Source organism: Ictidomys tridecemlineatus, unplaced genomic scaffold, assembly GCF_052094955.1.
Source record: "Ictidomys tridecemlineatus isolate mIctTri1 unplaced genomic scaffold, mIctTri1.hap1 Scaffold_45, whole genome shotgun sequence".
NCBI lineage: Eukaryota > Metazoa > Chordata > Mammalia > Rodentia > Sciuridae > Ictidomys > Ictidomys tridecemlineatus.
Window position 1 is genome coordinate 1326489 of NW_027522913.1, and position 17648 is coordinate 1344136.

Sequence of the window (17648 nt, forward strand, 5' to 3'; positions counted from 1 at the left end):
TTCAACAATAGTTTCCTTAAATTCCTCTTTCTGGGGCTGGGATTGTGGCTCGTCTAGCATGTGTGAGGCCTTGGTTCAAACCTCAGCACCACATAAAAATAAATAAACAAAATAAAGGTATGTTGTCCAACTACTTCTAAAAAAATAATTAAAAAAAAAATTCCCCTTTCCTCTTTTCTTTCTTTTTTTTGGGGGGGGGCAGTGGATGGGTACTGGGGATTGAACTTAGTAGCAAGACCACTAAACCACCTCCCCAGACCTATTTTGTATTTTATTTAGAGACAGGGTCTAACTGAGTTGCTTAGTGCCTCGCCATTGCTGAGTCTGGCCTTGAACCCGAGATCCTCCTGTCTCAGCCTCCGCAGCTGCTGGGATTACAGCCGTGCACCACTGCACCATGCCGCTCTTTTCTTGACCTTCCTCCTCCCTGCCCTATCTCACCCCAATCCCCCAATGCCTCCTCCTGTCCTCAAAGAGTTCCTATTTCTCTGCACAAATGTGGTTTTTGTTTTTGTATGTCTTTTTAAAATTTTTGTTGTTGTTGTCAATGAACCTTTATTTTTTATTCATTTATTTGTTTATATGTGGTGCTGAGAATCAAACCCAGTGCCTCACACATGCTAGGCAAAAGCTCTACCACCAAGCCACAACCCCAGCCCTGTTTATACATCTTAATGAAGATTTACAAATATGATCTCACACATGATGATGATACAAGGTGGTAGCCATCTTGGGTTCTTTATTTTTGTATATATCTACTTAATTTTTGGATTATCAGTGATGTGAGCTTGTGGTGAATCAAAGCCATCTGTACTAGATAGTGGTGCCTGTCAATACCCTTTTCTTACCATTTAAGTGCATGCCAGCCTGATTTCCAATGGCAGTAATTCTAATTCTGCCTATGTTTGGCCACTGAGGTATCTTCACCTACTTATCCATCGCAGACAACTCAGGAATTTAATAGTCCCTGAAAATAGCCCTCGTTGACTGATTGGGAATTTATGTTTAAACAACTAACTTGTCTTTTTTCCTTGGTGAGATAACTCATTTCCAGAATAAGACATGTATGTGTTCCGTATTGCTTCCCAGAATTCCCTAGAATTATTAAGCTATAATTGTTCCTGCTAGTATAAACTGGATTGGCCTTTTTTTTCTTTTTTGGCCTATTTTCCTTTGCTACTCTCTTATTGGTTATTTCCTGCACTTACCTCTGAAATAAACTATTTGTACTTGATTATCTGTCTCAGGATCTGCTTCTGGGAAAACCCAAAGTAATATGATTATTCACTCAAGTTGTAAATTAGATTGTTTTGATACTTGGAGTCTGGTTCAAGGGAAGTTCTATGTCTTTAAAATTTTTTTTTAGTTGTAGATGGACACATACCTTTATTTAATTTATTTTTTCTTATGTGGTGCTGAGGATTGAACCCAGTGCTAGGTGAGCGCTCTACCACTGAGCCACAACCACAGCCCAAGTTCCATGTCTTAATGTTCTTTGTAAATGGATGTGTTGCTGAAGACCACAGTTGACATTCAGCTCAGCAGTTAGCAACATCCACAGCCAAGTAATACCTATGTGCTCATTATAGGGTCTGACAATGTTGTAACAATCTTTGGATAGCATTGTTTCTGAGTACTGTGATGATATTTGCCTTTTAACCATGAAGTAGAAGATATTATGATATAAGCTGGTAAATTTCCTCAGGAGGAGAGTCTAGTTGTTGAGCTTTCCAGTTTCAAATGGTTCAGCGATTTTCTTCCATGTTTAGTCTGGCTGCTGACACAAGTGTTGGAATCTCACATGCCGATAAGCTTGAGAAAAGCTGGGACTGCTGAGCTAAGTCTGTGCTTGTAAAAGCAAGAAAGAATTGCTGTATTGAGGAAAGAACCCCAAATTGACAGAAGATTAAGCTAGGAAGCCTGAAGGGGGTGGATGTTTTAATCTCTAGGCACAAAATTAGTCTGCATATATATATTGATCACATTCCTGCTGTTTTAACCATAATTGTTTTCAGTTTCACCTTATTATTCACAATTCTCTAATATTTTATGTGCCCAGAGTGTCTGTGTGTTATATGCACAATCTGACTATAATCCAGTGTGACATTCTCTGAGAGTCAAGCTTCCAAGGACATCAGTATTTCACACCATGATGCTTTGTAGGACACCTTGCTACTCTCTGTGGGGTTCAAATATCAGAAAGGAAGAGAGATCTAAGACTTGGTGTAATCATCTGAATGTAATGAATCAGGTCAAAGAAAAAAAGTAAGAGAAAAAAAAAAAGAATAAAATGGATATTGTACTAGGGAAATTAGGGACACATGTCAGTGTTTGTCCAGTATAATTGCGCTTTGTTTTCCCCTTTTAAAATGGAAAAGATGACTGGCAAATGTCTCTTCTTCCTTATAAATAGGATTGGCAAGAGGGGAGGGGAGAAAAGAAAGGGGTGTCTTTAAGAAGTGATGGCTAGTAGTGGGAAAGAGTCTGAAGGCCAGATTCCAGTCCCTGCTGTGACAGTTATTTACCTGCTCTGCAATTTGCAATTGCATTTACTGCAAAATTAAGTTTACTTCTCATACACCACCAGACCCAGAAAATGTTGAGGTTAGGAATTGGTATTGAATCAGTGATTTCTCCCACATCCACATGACATCAGGTACAGAATATACTGAAAAAATTTTTTTTTTAAATTAAAAAACAGAGCAAGTACTAGGGATCCATGGTGGTCAGAGATGAATTTAATTGATCTGCATCAGAGGAGAAAGGTCACCTCTAGATTTCAATTATTCAAAACATATTTACTGTGTGTCAGGCACTTTTTTTAGGTACTGGAAATACCTTACAGAAACAAAATCCACATCTACATAGATCTTGCATTTTGGGGGACAAGTAAGGCAATAAAAGATATAAGTAAACAAACTTCAATGTGCTTGGTAGTGACAAGTGCTAAGGAGAAAAAAAATCACACGAAAAAGGGGGGAAGGAAGAGAAGTAGGGAGACTGTGGTGCAAATTTGATGGGATGTCAGGGAGGGAAAAGTGTAGTCCTAAACTGGATCAGCGTAAGGAACTCTGGGCTTGTATTTTGATAGAAATAAAAGAGAGGAAGGCTTCAGGAATCAGGAAGGATAAAAGCAATTCCGGAAGCTGAGGTAGGAGGATCGCAAGTTCCAGGCCAGCCTGGGCAACTCAGGGAGACCCTGTCTCAAAAATATGAAGGGCTAGGGGTGTGCCCCTCTGGGATCAATTCCCAACACCGGGAAGAAAAGCAAAGAAAGGAAAGAAAAGAAAGGATGCAAAGTGGGGAGTGGGGAAAGGCAGTGAAAGGCTATCCAGTCAGAAGGGAGTTGTGAGGGAGCAAGAAAACGCGTTTTAGGAGGAAAGAGAAAAGCAAAAGTACAGCGCGGGCTTTCATTTCACAGGAAAAGAGTCATGTTTATTATTTCATTTGGAAAAGGCCAAGGATTGTACGATTTGTGACAAAAAATCCCGTTCTGAGATTCTCACTCAATGGCTCTTTCGTGAAAGAATAATTAGGGTTCCTACCTCATGGCTTCCGATTGGCCCAGTGTAGGCGCGTGCTGTGCGCCTATTGGTCGCTGTACCTGTCTCCAGATGAGCGGCCATCTTGGGTCCCGCCCCTACCGTGAGGCCGTTTGGGAATTGCAGTCCCGGCCCGGCTGTGTCCCTGTCAGAGAGTTTTGGCACTCAGACCCCCAAGTCCCGCTGGAGGCCATCCCAGTGGGCACACATTCGGGCAGCGCTCCAGCCCCGCGCTCCTTCCCTCTTTCATTCCCAGCTGCCAAGACCTTGGAAGGTAGGGGTGTGGGGCGAGCCTGAGTGGAACAGTGTACCTGGGATGCGGTTCTGGATTTCCACGTGCGTCGAGTCACGACCCCCCCGAGGCCCAGTGGGGCGGGGACTGGGCTAGCGCTAGCGGTAGGCTCTGTCCGAAGGACCCTCACACCCGCTGAGACATCTCGGGTTTGGGACTCAGGCCCCTCAGTTCTTCAGCACCCTCTGCCTTTTATAAATGGGGAAACTAAGGTATGGGGTCGCTGCAGCCGACATACTTTGCCACTTGTGCTGTAGTCGGTTCTGGCCTCTCTGTTGGATCCAGTGTTTGAAGGTGTCATAGATAAGTAGCAGGAATCCCTGCCCCTACAGTTCTGTGTTAAACTCTAGGGTCCCCAAAGAAGGTCTGAAGAGGTGCCCAGACAGGAGCAAAGCAGGGCATGTAGAAGGCAGTATTTGGGGGAGAAAAATGCACATTTGATATTTAAAAGACTCCCCCCCCCCAAAAAAAAGTATCTTCTTAGTTGTGTGAGAACTCATCAGTACTTATATTTTATGTTTGCGGTTTTGATTTTTAGATTAATATATGGGAATTTCAAAGGTATATCCATATGTGGGGGGCTGTGGAAGGGACTCCCGCAACTTAGTGGAACTTGAGCTGTATTTGCAGCTTCCTCTGGTATGTTCAGATTCTGCCTCTGCTGTGTCACCTTGGACCTACCTCTCACAGTGCTAATCTGGGGGGGGGGGCGGGCTTAGTGCTCAAGTGGCCCAAGGATGCTGTCTGAAGCCGAAATTTAAGTTGAGGTCTTGTTGGTGAAAGTTTGCCATTTGCAAGCTAACTGGTATTATTATTCTGGATTTCTCAGAAATGTGCTGCGGGCCAGTGGAAAATACATCGTCCCTCACCCGTTTTTTTTTTTTTTTTTTTTTAATAAAGGCTCTGACCCCAGCTGGGCCGGGACTAGATTACAGAGAACGGTGGGAACTCTCACCTGTGGTTAAGCCAGGTGTGCCTAAAAGTTCCTCTTCCGCTCCATGTTATGACCTGAAGTGTGTGCAGCGAAGGCTTCTGGGAATTGGAGTCCTGCCTTTTGTGTCCAAACTATCTGGTACTTCACCTCCCTACGTGCCTTTTGGCTTGGCGAGGTGTCTCCTGGGAGTTGGAGTCTTTTTCAGCCGCTCGGTGTAGCAGCCCTGTCGTTCAGAACTACAACTCCCAAGTGTTCCTGCATTCTTGGTTCCCTAGGTCTGAGTCCAGTCGGCTTGAGCTGGGACTAGAGAGAAATGTTTAGTAAAGATTTTTGTTCTTTGTTTTTCTTACTGTTGGTTATCTATACTTTTATGCGTATGAGATATAGGATTGTATAATGTGTTCCATGTATTAGAGAATCTGCATTTTTTTTCAAAAACAGCGAACAATAATTTACAGAGCGTGTTCACATGATCTCTTTTTAGTAACACTGCATCTCCCATTTGTATATGAGAAAATGCAGAAGATGGTTTGCCCATGGTTACACAGCTAATAATAAAAAGTAATATGTATTTTACTAAGTATATATTACATTTATTATAACAGTCCTTTAAAAAGCTATATGAAAGAAAGAACGAACTATTTTACACATTAGAAAATAAAGTCAGGAAGGTTAAGCAACTCATTCAGAATGTTAACCCAGCCAGTGAATAGAAGTACTGGAATTGTAGCCACTTGTGCTTCACAATCTCTGCTTAGAAAAAGATCCCACCTTTCAGAGCTGAGAGCGAGCCCAACCTTTTTACTTCTGTAGTTAGACAGTAAACATTAGTGCTTTTAAAACCTTTGAGATCATTTAAGTCTAAGGCAAAGATCTTGGAACAGTTCCTGGCATATAGTAAAGGTTCCACGAAAGTTAGCTATATATAGCCTCATAATACCTTTATTTTAGAGATGGGGAAACTGGCCCAGGTGGTAATGCAGTTTGCCCAAGGTCACACAGTTGGTTTGTTTCAGAGACTAGACCACGCATCTTATTTCCAAGCCCAGGGTTATTTTCCTCTTGCCAGCAGTCAGCAAACAGGAGCATCACATGTGCAGTTGTTTAGATAATTGTTTTCCCACTAATTTGCTCTTTCTATGCCACAGACTGGGCCAATTTTGTAAAGTCCCTTTTCTTAGTATTGGTAAGGTTGTAATAATTCATTAACTCAACAAATGTCTTTTGAGCATCTTTATATACTCATGTCTCTTGAGGTGTAAGGGCCACAGAGGTGAAAACTATTTACTGGGTTAGAGCTGAAAGGAACTTATAAATCATCTATCTCTTTCATTTTATAAATTAGGGGAGTGATATACAGTCTTTCTCTCATGCTCTTGTGTCAAAAGCATCCTGTTTCAAAGGAGGCAGGTTTCTGGAGGCTTCACAGAATGGTGTGTGACCTTTCCAGGGTCATACTGTCTTCTACTTGATATCCTTGTCTGAGCCTCATTCTGTAAATATTTTGTGGACTGCTTTAGGACATGTTTTTATATCCTTATCTTTAATTGTATGTACATGCAGCTTCAATATGTTCCATTTCTGTTTTGGCTGTCCATATTTTTCCATTTTGTTCTTTCAGATACTTGATAACACAATCTGATACTGTATTTGCATTCACAGATATTAAAATCTAACCCTTTGATATAAGGTATCAGAAATGTACAAGAGGTATTTGAATCATACAAAACTTTGATTTTAAAAGATACATATGTCCTTCAATTATGTATTCACAGATAATAAGCTAGTAACTCTCACTTTTCCTTTATGAATGATAATTTCTACATAATTAGATAATAACATAACAGTTGTGTAAATTGTTGACTGAACATTCCTGAAAGATTCACTATGCAAGAATTCTCCCCCATCAAGCTGTGTCACCCAGCATTCTACTAAGTGACAATGATAACTCAGCTTCCAGCCCACTGCCTGACCACTAGAAGATACTTAAAATGTATTTGTGGAATTGCATTCATAAGCACCCTTGAACTCTCTTCCCACACCTTTTCCTTGAATTTCAGTTTTCTCTTTTAATGTAGAAATGCAGCTTTGAAATATAAGATGTAGGAGGTTACTTTTATTTCAACGTCTACATTGCTGAAGAAAATCTCAGCCTTTGAGGTCCTCCTCCAAGGGTCTGTCTCTCTGGACATGTCCATGTCTCTGACTTCTTAGATGAAAAAGCTCTCTAAATAGCAAAACATAACAGAAAAGCACTAGGGGTTGGTCATGTGGAGGCTTGTGATTTTAGATCTTAGCTTTCTCTTAGACTTATTTTAGGCTTGGTTTCCTCTCTGTGGAATGGGGATAATAACCATTCACGCCTCATGGAATGATGGTAAAGAAGAAAGCATTTGAACTTTGAGCATGTTGTTGGACTTGCAATAGATTTCAGTAAATAGATAAATAATAGCTCTTGTTTTTCATTATTAATGTCATTTTGTATATGAAAATTTGTATTTACTCAAGATTAAAACTTAAGCCAGATATCTATTTTATAGAATAATTTGCCATTTGTTTTCTTAGTAGCAAGTTTAGTCATCACATTTAATATATGAAGTTTGTCACAACTCTTGCTAACCCATCTTGTTAGCATAGTGATGTTTTCCTTTGTGGGCAGGGTGATTGTGAAGTTTTCGGCTAGATTCTGTCTGTTGAGAGGTCCCTGATGTTGAAAGATATTGAATCTTGGGTTGAAAAGAAGCCTACTTCTGTCAGTGAGATATTCTCTCTACCTCTAGGAAGGACTTGGGCCCATTCCAGGATCCTCAGGATGAAGGGAAACAGTTGTCACCCTGCTGGTGAATAATTTAGGGGATATACTCGTATGGACGCATTTGTGCTTCTTTCTGAAGCTGACAACTTCAGTAGCTATGAGGTTGTAGATAGGAGGTGAGTTTCTGTAAAGGGGTGTGTTAGAGTCATTGCTGTGACCAAAATACCTGACATAAACAAATTAAAGAATGAAAGATTTATTTTGGTTCCTGGTTTCAGAGATCCCAGTGAATGGTTGGCTGATTCTGTTGCTTTGGGCCTGAGGTAAGGCAGAACGTCATGGTGGAAGGGTGTGGCAGAGGAAAGTGCTTAGCTCATGATAATCAGGAATTGGAGAGAGAGAGAGAGAGAGAGAGAGAGAGAGAGAGAGAGAGAGAGAAAACAAGGGGCCAGCGACAAGATATAGTCCCTGATGGTACATTCCCAGTAACCTTCTTCCTCCAACTATGCCCCACCTGCCTATAGTTTCCATTACCTTCCAGTAGTCCATTCAGCTATCAATGGGTTAATCCACTCATGAGGTCAGTGCCCTTGTGATCCAATTACTTCCTCAAGCACCACTTCTTGGAATTGTTGCAGTGGAGATCAAGCTTTCAACCCACGAGCTTTTGGGGGACATGCCAGATCCAAATCACAGCAAAAGGTGATGGAAAGGACAAGGGACAGAGGAGGAACAACAATGAGGATCATGGCAGAAACAAAGAGCACATGGGCAAAGGAAACAGCAGAGGCCCTCGGCATCCTAAATGTGCTTGTATCCAGCACATTCTTCTTGCTTCTGGCTCTGCCAGATACCACCATATGTGCTGGTGATAGATCAATGAATGTAGCTAACAGGGAAGTGATAATGGTGGTGAGTGCTGGTATGTTCTAGCTGTGGAAGAAGTAAGGAAAGAAAGGAGATGTTGGGATTTGATGAGCAGAAAGAGGTTTGGGTGCTTGCCGTATAAAAATCAATGGCTGGAGGAAGTGGTGAGATGAGGCTGCAGAGGCAAGCATGGGTGATAATATGCACAGTTGGTTACTTGTATTTTGTGTGTGTGTGTGTGGGAAGGGAGGTACTGGGAATACAATCCGAGGGCACTCTGCCATTGAGCTATATCCCCAGCACTATTTATTTTATTTTTTATTTTAAGACAGGATCTCCCTACCTTGCCCAGATTGGTCTTAAACTGTGGTCCTCCTTACTCAGCCTCCAGAGTTACTGGAATTATAAGCACGTGCCACCATGCCCAAGCTAGTTATTTACATCTTAAAAGAATTTTGGATTTTGTTCCAAGGACATTTAGGAAATCATTTATCAGTCTTAAGTGGGGAAATGAAATGTTTGAATTTTTTTTTTGAAGGTAGATGAGGTATGGATAGTAAATTTGTGAAAGTTAATGGTTGATGTGGAAATACCAGGTAGGACAGTACTTGAACATTAATGTGCATATGAATCTCTTGCTGCTTTTAAAATGTAGATTCTAATTCAATAGATATGAAATGGAACAAAGAGTATTTCTATTTCTAATAGGATTATGCTGCTAGTTCATGTACTTTATTTTGAGTAGCAAGTATTTAGGAGATGCTTGAGTTGCCTAGGTGAGAGATAATAGTGGTTAAGAGAATGGACTCTTGGCCTTATGAGTTATTATCTGTGTGACTCTAGGGAAAGTGTCCTAATCTTGCCTCAATTTTCTCATGTATGAAATGGAAGTAATAATTCTAACTGCTGAGGAGTATTTTAAGTTTTCAATGAGGTAACCCTCATTGGAAAGTACTTAACACAGTAGCTGGCATTCAATAAATGGTAGCTTTTGATTTTACTGTTATTATTGTTAATAAAATCACAACTTTATGCATATGCTTTATATTTCTTTATCATATTTTGACTGTTGAGTGTAATATATTAATACTTTTAATTCTACTATTTTTGTTTACCTCCCATATATCATTTCTGGAACTTTTTTTTTCTTCCTTTGTAAATGCTTTGGTATTACGGATACAAGGGAGGAGAACTATTTTTTTCTCACTCATCCTGTAAGGGACTAGCGAAACGTCGGAAGAAGAGACCACAAGAGACTGGCTTTATGCAATAAGCATAAGGGGATTTTTATTGAGGATCCTGATTCAGCGCGCTGAGGCTCCAGGCTCACTCAGGAAGGGAAAGCAGCCCAGAGCCCAGAGCAGGGGTTGAAAAATGCTTAAGTACACTTTTTGGAGAGGGCAGGGGCTTTGCATACATCGTAGTCTCCTTTAACAAATCACCATACACCGTGGGAAAATCAAACAACAATTCTTAGACTTGATTAGTACATTCATTGGCGGGAACAGGGCTGGCTGGAGTGATAGGTCATTCCTAACGAGGGGGTTACATTTAAACTGATTGGTTTGGGCCTTGAATGCCTACGTGCCGGGCTACACAGAGTCCTAAGTTACAACCAAATGGCCAGTAGGGCATTGTCTTAACTGCCTCAGGAATTTAACCCAGGCTTTGCAGTTTAGAAGCAGGTTTACAATGCCTGGTCCTCTACATTTTAACTCAGGCTTTGCAGCTTAGAAACTTTACCCTTTCAATCCTAGACTTATGACAAAAGACAGATTAGTACGAGAAAATAATATGAATTTATTTCATAAAATTTTTGTGAAACATGGGAGTCTTCATGAGGAAATGAAGACCTGAATAAATTGGTAAACCTGTGTATTTTTCATGCTCACTTTGATAAAAATGAGATAATTATGAAGAAGTCTGATTAGATTTTTAAAGTCTGATCTAATGTTAATAAACTGGAGGAAATATAACATGGGCTCTTTGTTTAGATTCTTTGCTATCACCCTTGTCTCCAGAGATCAAGATGTTTTTTTTCTCTAGGTATAGGGAGGACACTTCGTATGAGAGGTCTTATGCCGTGTTTCATGGGAAGGTCAGAAAATCCTTCCAGGGTTTTATGACCTGCTTGCAGGAAAGGGAGGGAGGAAGAACCTTCTTGCTTCTGTAACTTTTTCAAATTCCTTTGCTTTAAATATTTTGGGGTATAATGTAATGAGCCCTGTCATGGGAAAATAGATGTATCATACCATGCAGTTGAGTCTCTCTAAATTCAAGGAAGAATCTATGATCCTTAAAGTAACATGTTATATCTGATTATTAAGGTAGGAGTTTAAGTTATCGTCCCTTCTTATGGAAATTCATTTTTTATGTAATATTAATCTGTTTGGATTACTTACCAACCAGTGCTGGCTACAATTAGATCACCTGGGGCTAGTCTTATCCAAATAGATCAAATTAGACGGGGTGAGGGGAGGTAGATGCTGGCATTTTCCTTTTTAAGTCTCTCAGGTGATTTCAAAGTACATTTAGAACTGAGAGTCACCAATGCTAACAAAGGAATATTGTGAAATGAATCAGGTATAAATAGGTAAAGGCCTCAGAAGGAAATGAAATATCTAGAAAGTGGCAATTTGAAGGCTTTGGGAGTGAAAGAGGTGAAATGGCCCCTCACAGAGCTCTTGTGCAATTTGATGAACTAACAACAGGTTGTGCCCTGAGTTATGTTTGAGGGTGGGGAAGCTCTTGTATCTCTGGCTTTGCTTACCTGTATCAGGATTTTCCTTATATCAACTTTCAGTTTGTTTCTCTCTTTCTTGTATTTAGTTTGTTTCATTCTTCATAGCTGGAGGGGAAAGGATAAACCCATTAAAGCTGTGTTCAAAAGAAACTTTCATGGCCCATGACAGTATTATGGAAAAGGTTTAAAGGATTGTTCCGGTAAAATGCAACCCACTTTTACTAATACTATTCTTACATTCTAAGGCAATAGTTTGAAATGAACTACTTAAGCTGCCTGTTATAAAGTTTGGTTTCTTTCTTTTTAAAAAATAGTTATCCCACTCTCCATTTCAGGGCAGAATAATTAGGATAATTTGATTAAACACCTTTAATTTTCTGGATTATTCATAATATATTGGAGACTGTAGGGGAGGAAAAATATCTTTTCTTTATCCTCCTAGGTTCTGCTCCCGGGCCCTGGAGATGAATCTGACAAAAGCCAGATTAAGAGGAGAAACTGTTATGTATTTACATGGAGGCCTTCATAGGAAAGAAGACTCCAAACCCATGGGCAGACCTTGGAGCTTCTGTGCTCAGTGGAGAGAAACTAGACAAAGAAAAAAGTGGTGTGGCATAGCTGGGAGAAGATGGCTAGGAACAAAAGGTTGTTTCTAGTAAGGTTCTCTATGTAGATAAGACTCCTTTCTGGTCTCTGGGAGGGAGCCAGGACCACCTTTACAAATATGTCTCCTTTGCTGAGGGAAATTTATGCCCTGTTTTTAGCTAGATGGGGGAGGGCAGAGTTGTTTTATTTATTTATTTTTCCCTGTATCTGGCTCAGAACAACCCTGATGCTAAAGTGGCATATTTTGGGAGTGGCAGATTCTGATCCCCTTTAGTTCCTCTTTTTTTTTTAAGATTTTTTTCCTTCACAGAAAATGAGTGCACTTATATTTGTATGTAAAACCTAATGTCAAAGGTCCAGGAGCTTTCTTAGCCTGAATTTATATTACCCCATACCATAATCTCATTTTCTAAGCCTCTCTACTTACCACAAGGTTATTTCACAATGTGGTAGATTTATTTTTCTAGTTGTTGACTCCACAGAGAGCAAAAGAGAGAGGGGAAAAGAATGTTGTTGCTAAAGGGTTTAATACAGTTAAAAATTACATATATTAGGGACATTTTGTAGGTATGCCAGTGTTTTCTTGTAATGAATAAGTATGGGTGGAAGAGAAAATTGACGAGGTGTTCAAGTTCACAAAAGGTTCATTGACAGTTTTCTGGAAATTAAAGACTCAGTCTTTTATGTGTTTATTAGCATCCTTGTTATGGATTTTCCTCTTTCTATTAACAATTAGAATTCTATTAAAATTCAGTATATTTTCCAGTTTCTCACACTTACAGTTACTGGAGTTAAAAACCATCATAGATAATGTTGAAGTATCAGTACTCCCTCATGAGGCTTAATGCATGCATATTTCAGTTGAAGGGAGACTACAGTCTATAGTTACTTAATCAGTGGAGTTTGTGGTGTGTGGGAACAACAAAATTTTCATTTTCTAAAAGTCTTGAAGTCTTCTGGTATGTTCAGTTTTAAAAACAAAAACAAAGCCCTCTGCTACTTTCTTTACACTGTATTACCTAAAGGACACTTATCTGCTTGCATGAGCCAGGGGATGTTCAACCAGTGCCAGGCAGTTTATGTATGGAGTCAGAGCCTGAGGACAGATGGAGGGAGGGGTGGGAACTTGCTAGAATAAGGTTGTTTTTAACCCTGAAGCACTGATAACTCCTGTTAACCTCTCCCAGGAATGAGCCTGGTGAAAGAAAAGGCAGTAATCCAGGAGAAAACAGGGACCAGAGAGAGGAGAAATGCAGAGGGTATGGAAGAGGAACATAGCAACAAAAAGCTGGCTGGTGGAAGAGGAGGGAAAGTTTGTGTTTTTACAATCATCTGTGTAATTAAAATTAAGTCTCTGTCACTATATCATATGAAAGCGGTAGGTCTTATTTTTACTGACTTTTGTATACCAATTTGGAACTCCCTTGAGGTACAGACTATAAGTTATTCAAAAATCATAGGTGGATATTTTAGAGAAATAGGTGATCACACTCCAGTATAGTTGAAATTGAGGTATTAAGGCCTGCACCAACTCCCCAAGCGCCCAATTTGATCTAAATGGGACCCATTCTGGGTGATTTCACCTTTTAGCCATGGCCACAAATAACTGGTTAGAAAGATATCCATACAGATCAAATTTATGTAAAGAATTGGGCACTATAATTGGGGTAAATAAATTTCTTCTAGGAGGCAAAGGAGCCTCATTCTAATCTTTTTTAAAAATATTTTTTAGTTGTTGATGGACCTTTATTTTCTTTATTTGTATGTGGTGCTTAGAATCGCACCCAGTGCCTCATGCATGATAGGCAAGTGCACTACCACTCAGGCACAACCCCAGCCCCTCATTTTATTCTTAATATGAGATATAGCAGATGTAATATATTATTTTAAGTCACCAGGGTTCTTCTCTCACCAAATTTAGACAGACTCAATTTTATGGGCTGAAATACACCCATAATATCCCAATATTTAAAAAGGGTTAAAGGACTTCCTCATGTCATATGCCAACCTCTTGGAATTATTTCTGCACCCAGTGGGAGGGGATTCTGTGACTGGCCAGTCTTGGGGAATATGCCCACCCCTGGAGAGGAGAGGTTCATCTTAAGGAAATAGGCAGGGATGCCTCATTGCTCAGCAACAAAGGTACCGTTCATATGTACTTTGATGTATATGGAATTGCATATCTGGCATGGATATACAGAGAGATGCCTGTTTTAGTTAGCTTTGTATTGCTGTGAGCAATCTACCTTTCAAGGACAACTTGGAGGAGCAAAAGTATTTGGCTCCTAGTTTCAGGGGTTCAATCCATGGTCAGCTGACTCCATTGCTCTGGGACAAAGATGAGGCAGAGAATAGCAGCCCAGGATACAACCACTAGGAGAGAGAGAGGGAGAGAGAGAGAGAGAGAGAGAGAGAGAGAGAGAGAGAGAGAGAGCGCACCCGAGCACAGGGAGGGAGATGTGTTTATGGGAGGTGGCAGGGACAAAATATAAACCCCAAAGGCATGCTCCCAGTGACCTACTTCCTCCAGCCACACCCTACTTGCCTGTAGTTACCACCCAGTGAATCCATTCAAGTGTATTAATCCACCAATCAGATTATAGTTCTCATAATTGAACATTTCATCGGAATTCTTGCATTATCTCACACATGAGCTTTTGAGGAACACCTCATACCCAAACCATAGTGATACCCTATTCAAATGGAGGTATTGATAATTTCAGAAGAGGGGAAATGATACTCAGGGTATAAAAACAACAGGTGAGTACTGCAGTTTGAAATCCCTGCTGGCTTAGTGGGTAGAAACAAGGTCAGGAAGCTTCAGTAGCCAGTGGCCACAGATAAATTTTGATGCGTCATTCCTACTTGGTAATGGCCCTCAGCATCTTTGGAGAGTCATTCTGTTATTTATCATTTATTTTCTCAGCAAGCATGTACTGAGGCCTCCTGTAGGTCAGACACTAAGCTAAGTGTGGGTATTTATCAATAAACAAGTCAGGCACAGTGCCTGCCCTTATGGGGTATAATGGAAGAGATGGGAAACATGCAAGCAGACACTTGTTTTTATAGAATGCCAAGTTCAAGAAGGATGACTGTGAAGTAGTGTGATAGTGAAAGAGGTGGGTAACCTATTTAGACAAAATGGCCAGTGATTTGAGCAGAGACCTAATAAAAGGATAAGAGAGGGTGCTGATATTTAAGCATAGGCCTGAGTAATGGATGAGAGGGAGCCAGCCATGTGAAGAGCTGGTACATAGGAAGGAGCTTGCCTACTCAAAGGGATGAAAGAAGATCTCTGTGGCTGGACTGTAGGGATTAAAGTGGGGACTGGCACCAATGAGATTGGCCATATAGGCAATGCCCAAGTTACTTAGGGCCTTGGAGTGAAGGTATGGAGTTGGGGTTTAATTATCGAGGTAATGGTCCTATTCCTGAATTTTGGTACTGTGGTTGAAGGCTTGTTCTTTGATGTCCAGAACTTCTTTCCTGGCTTACTTCTTTACTGAGAATCTGCTCTTAGACTTCTTTGTCATTCCATATTGCCAGAACATCAGTTACAGTCTTGGATGATTCCTCTCTAAGGTAGTATTTTTATAGGCTGCTTCAGAGGCCTATTAACCTGCTCATCAGACACCAGGTTCCATGTGTCTAACAGTTCCTTCTTATTTTCTTTATCTGGCTTCTGTTCAGTGTTTGTTATATCTGCTATGGATGTGATGTCAGGTGCATATCCTTCCTTATCTGATTTTTCAGCCTTGTGGCAATGATAATCAAGAGCAAAGCCCTTGCTGGAGGGTGTAGATGGACAGAATGAAAAGGACTGAGGAAGAACAGTTTGGGATCTATTGATTAGTGGAAAGAAGAGGTAATATACAGTTTTACATGTTAGAATTATGACATTTTATATGTTAGACATGTGGAGTGTAGAGGCAAGTGAATCTACACAAGTCCTAGACTTCAACCTTTCTTAAGATTTCTCTGAGCTTGCTTAGCCTCTCATTTCCTCCTCATATTGGGTTTATTACCTCATTTATTGTATTAATATTGTCTGTCTTCCCTCTATAGAAAGTTAGCTCCAGGAGGACAGGGACATTGCTGGTCTTTTTCATGGCTCTGTGTCTGTACATAGAAAAATGCATGGCCTCTGATAGAACAAATTTTATCTCATTGTTGTCATCAAGATCTGAAAGTTGATCTCCTGGTTTTATCCTGAAGGCTGATACTCTATGCAGATTGGCTATTTGTACTGTGCAAATAATAGGAATTTTCAAATGCTGGAGAGTCAAGGAGAGACTCTTAAGGGGAAGGCACAACGGGGAGCTTATTATCTGGCTCTGAGGTCTGACTGCTGGCTTTGCTTTTCATTTACTGTGTTATCTTGAGTGAAGTGTTCAACTTCTGTGTACCTCACTTTCTGGAAAATGGAGATGACAATACTACCAAGCTCTTAGAGTTATTGTAAAGATAAGTAAATCATTGATATAAATAATGCCCTACATAGTGCCTAGCACATAGTGAGCCCTCAACAAATATTATCTGAAATTGGTGTTGTTAAATCTGCCTATCTCTTATTGCAGGTAATTCTTATATGTATATGCTAGTTTTCACTTTGAAAATCAAAACTAGCCTTTTATCTGTACAATGTTACGTGGGGAAGTCTCATATTCACTTTGGTCATCAAATAAACATAGAGAATGTCAGTTTTGAGTATGTAAAATATATTAAAAATGTTGATGAACAACAACCCAGAATTCAGCAAAAAATAAAAAATAAATAAATGCTGGTTGATGTAAAAGACTGGAATATAAATCAGAAAACAAATACATCCACAGTACTGTAATATTTAAATGCCTTCTCATAAACACTTAAGATTCTCATTAGTCCAACATCAGAAAAATGATAAATATTAATATTTGTCATCAAAGAGAAAGCTTAGAAATCAAAGCAGAGTAAATAACTGTTGTATTTCAAGGATTACATAATGTTAGGTACATTTTAAATTCAGTTTCCCCAAAACTGTATTAAAAAAAATCTGTATGAGACAGTTTATTTTTATCCAATATATAAACTAAGAAAAATATGCATTAAATAAAAAAAAATCAGGTGATTTGCTGATTCAGATCATGTTTTCAAAGACTTGGGTTTTGTTGTGTCTTATCTCAACAAAAGAGACACACATGTATCCAAGCAAGCCCTCCTTGTCCCTTGATCTTGAATTCTATTTCAGGAGAGTCACAATGGAAATGGACCACTGGAAGATCATGAAAGCACATGGGTGCTTCCTGTCGTCCTTGGGGGCTCTCTCCCCAGGCTTCTCAGCTCTTCTCAGTTCATGGTGCTGCAGCTCTGAATGTTCCAGGAAGCACATGCTAGAGTCTCCAGGGTCAGGAGGGAGTGCAGGGAGAGAGGACAGGCTGCTGCCATCATTCTGATGTGGATGGGCTCTGTTTCTGTTTTCACAGGACATGAAGTAACCGGCTCAACATGAGAAAGACTCACTGTGTTGCCAAAAAAGCATACTTCTGACAATCAGGAGACCTAGAGTTTATTTCTGGCTCTCCCAATGCCTTGCACAAATCTCTTCCTCTTGCTGGTCCTCCCTTTCTACATATGAAGCCAGGGCTTGGGTCTGATCATTCTGAATTCCTGTTCTTCTCCAATATCATGTGATAAGAGTGAAGATCTGGGCTCTGATGAGCACTTCCCTTGGTTTCTGCAGAGGGTAATTCTGCCATAGCTGACTCTGGGACCCTGTGTTATCATAGGTAATTCACTTAAGTCCTTGGCTTCCTCATCCATTAAGTAGGAATAGTGCAGGGTTGTTTTAAACATAAGAGAGGATGTTTAGAGAGTATCTGATATTGCATCTGTCATATCACAGGAATTAAATGATGATGCTGTGATATTGT

General features: G+C 40.1%; 1 protein-coding gene across 1 annotated transcript in view; it reads left to right on the forward strand.

Moving 5' to 3' along the window:
* Window positions 1-17648, forward strand: part of LOC144373626 (uncharacterized) — a 192162-nt gene that overhangs the window by 49822 nt on the left and 124692 nt on the right. The window contains exon 2 of the mRNA XM_078036672.1: window positions 3651-3816. Within this exon, the coding sequence (XP_077892798.1) occupies window positions 3651-3816 (166 nt within the window). The remainder of the gene's footprint in view (window positions 1-3650; window positions 3817-17648) is intronic.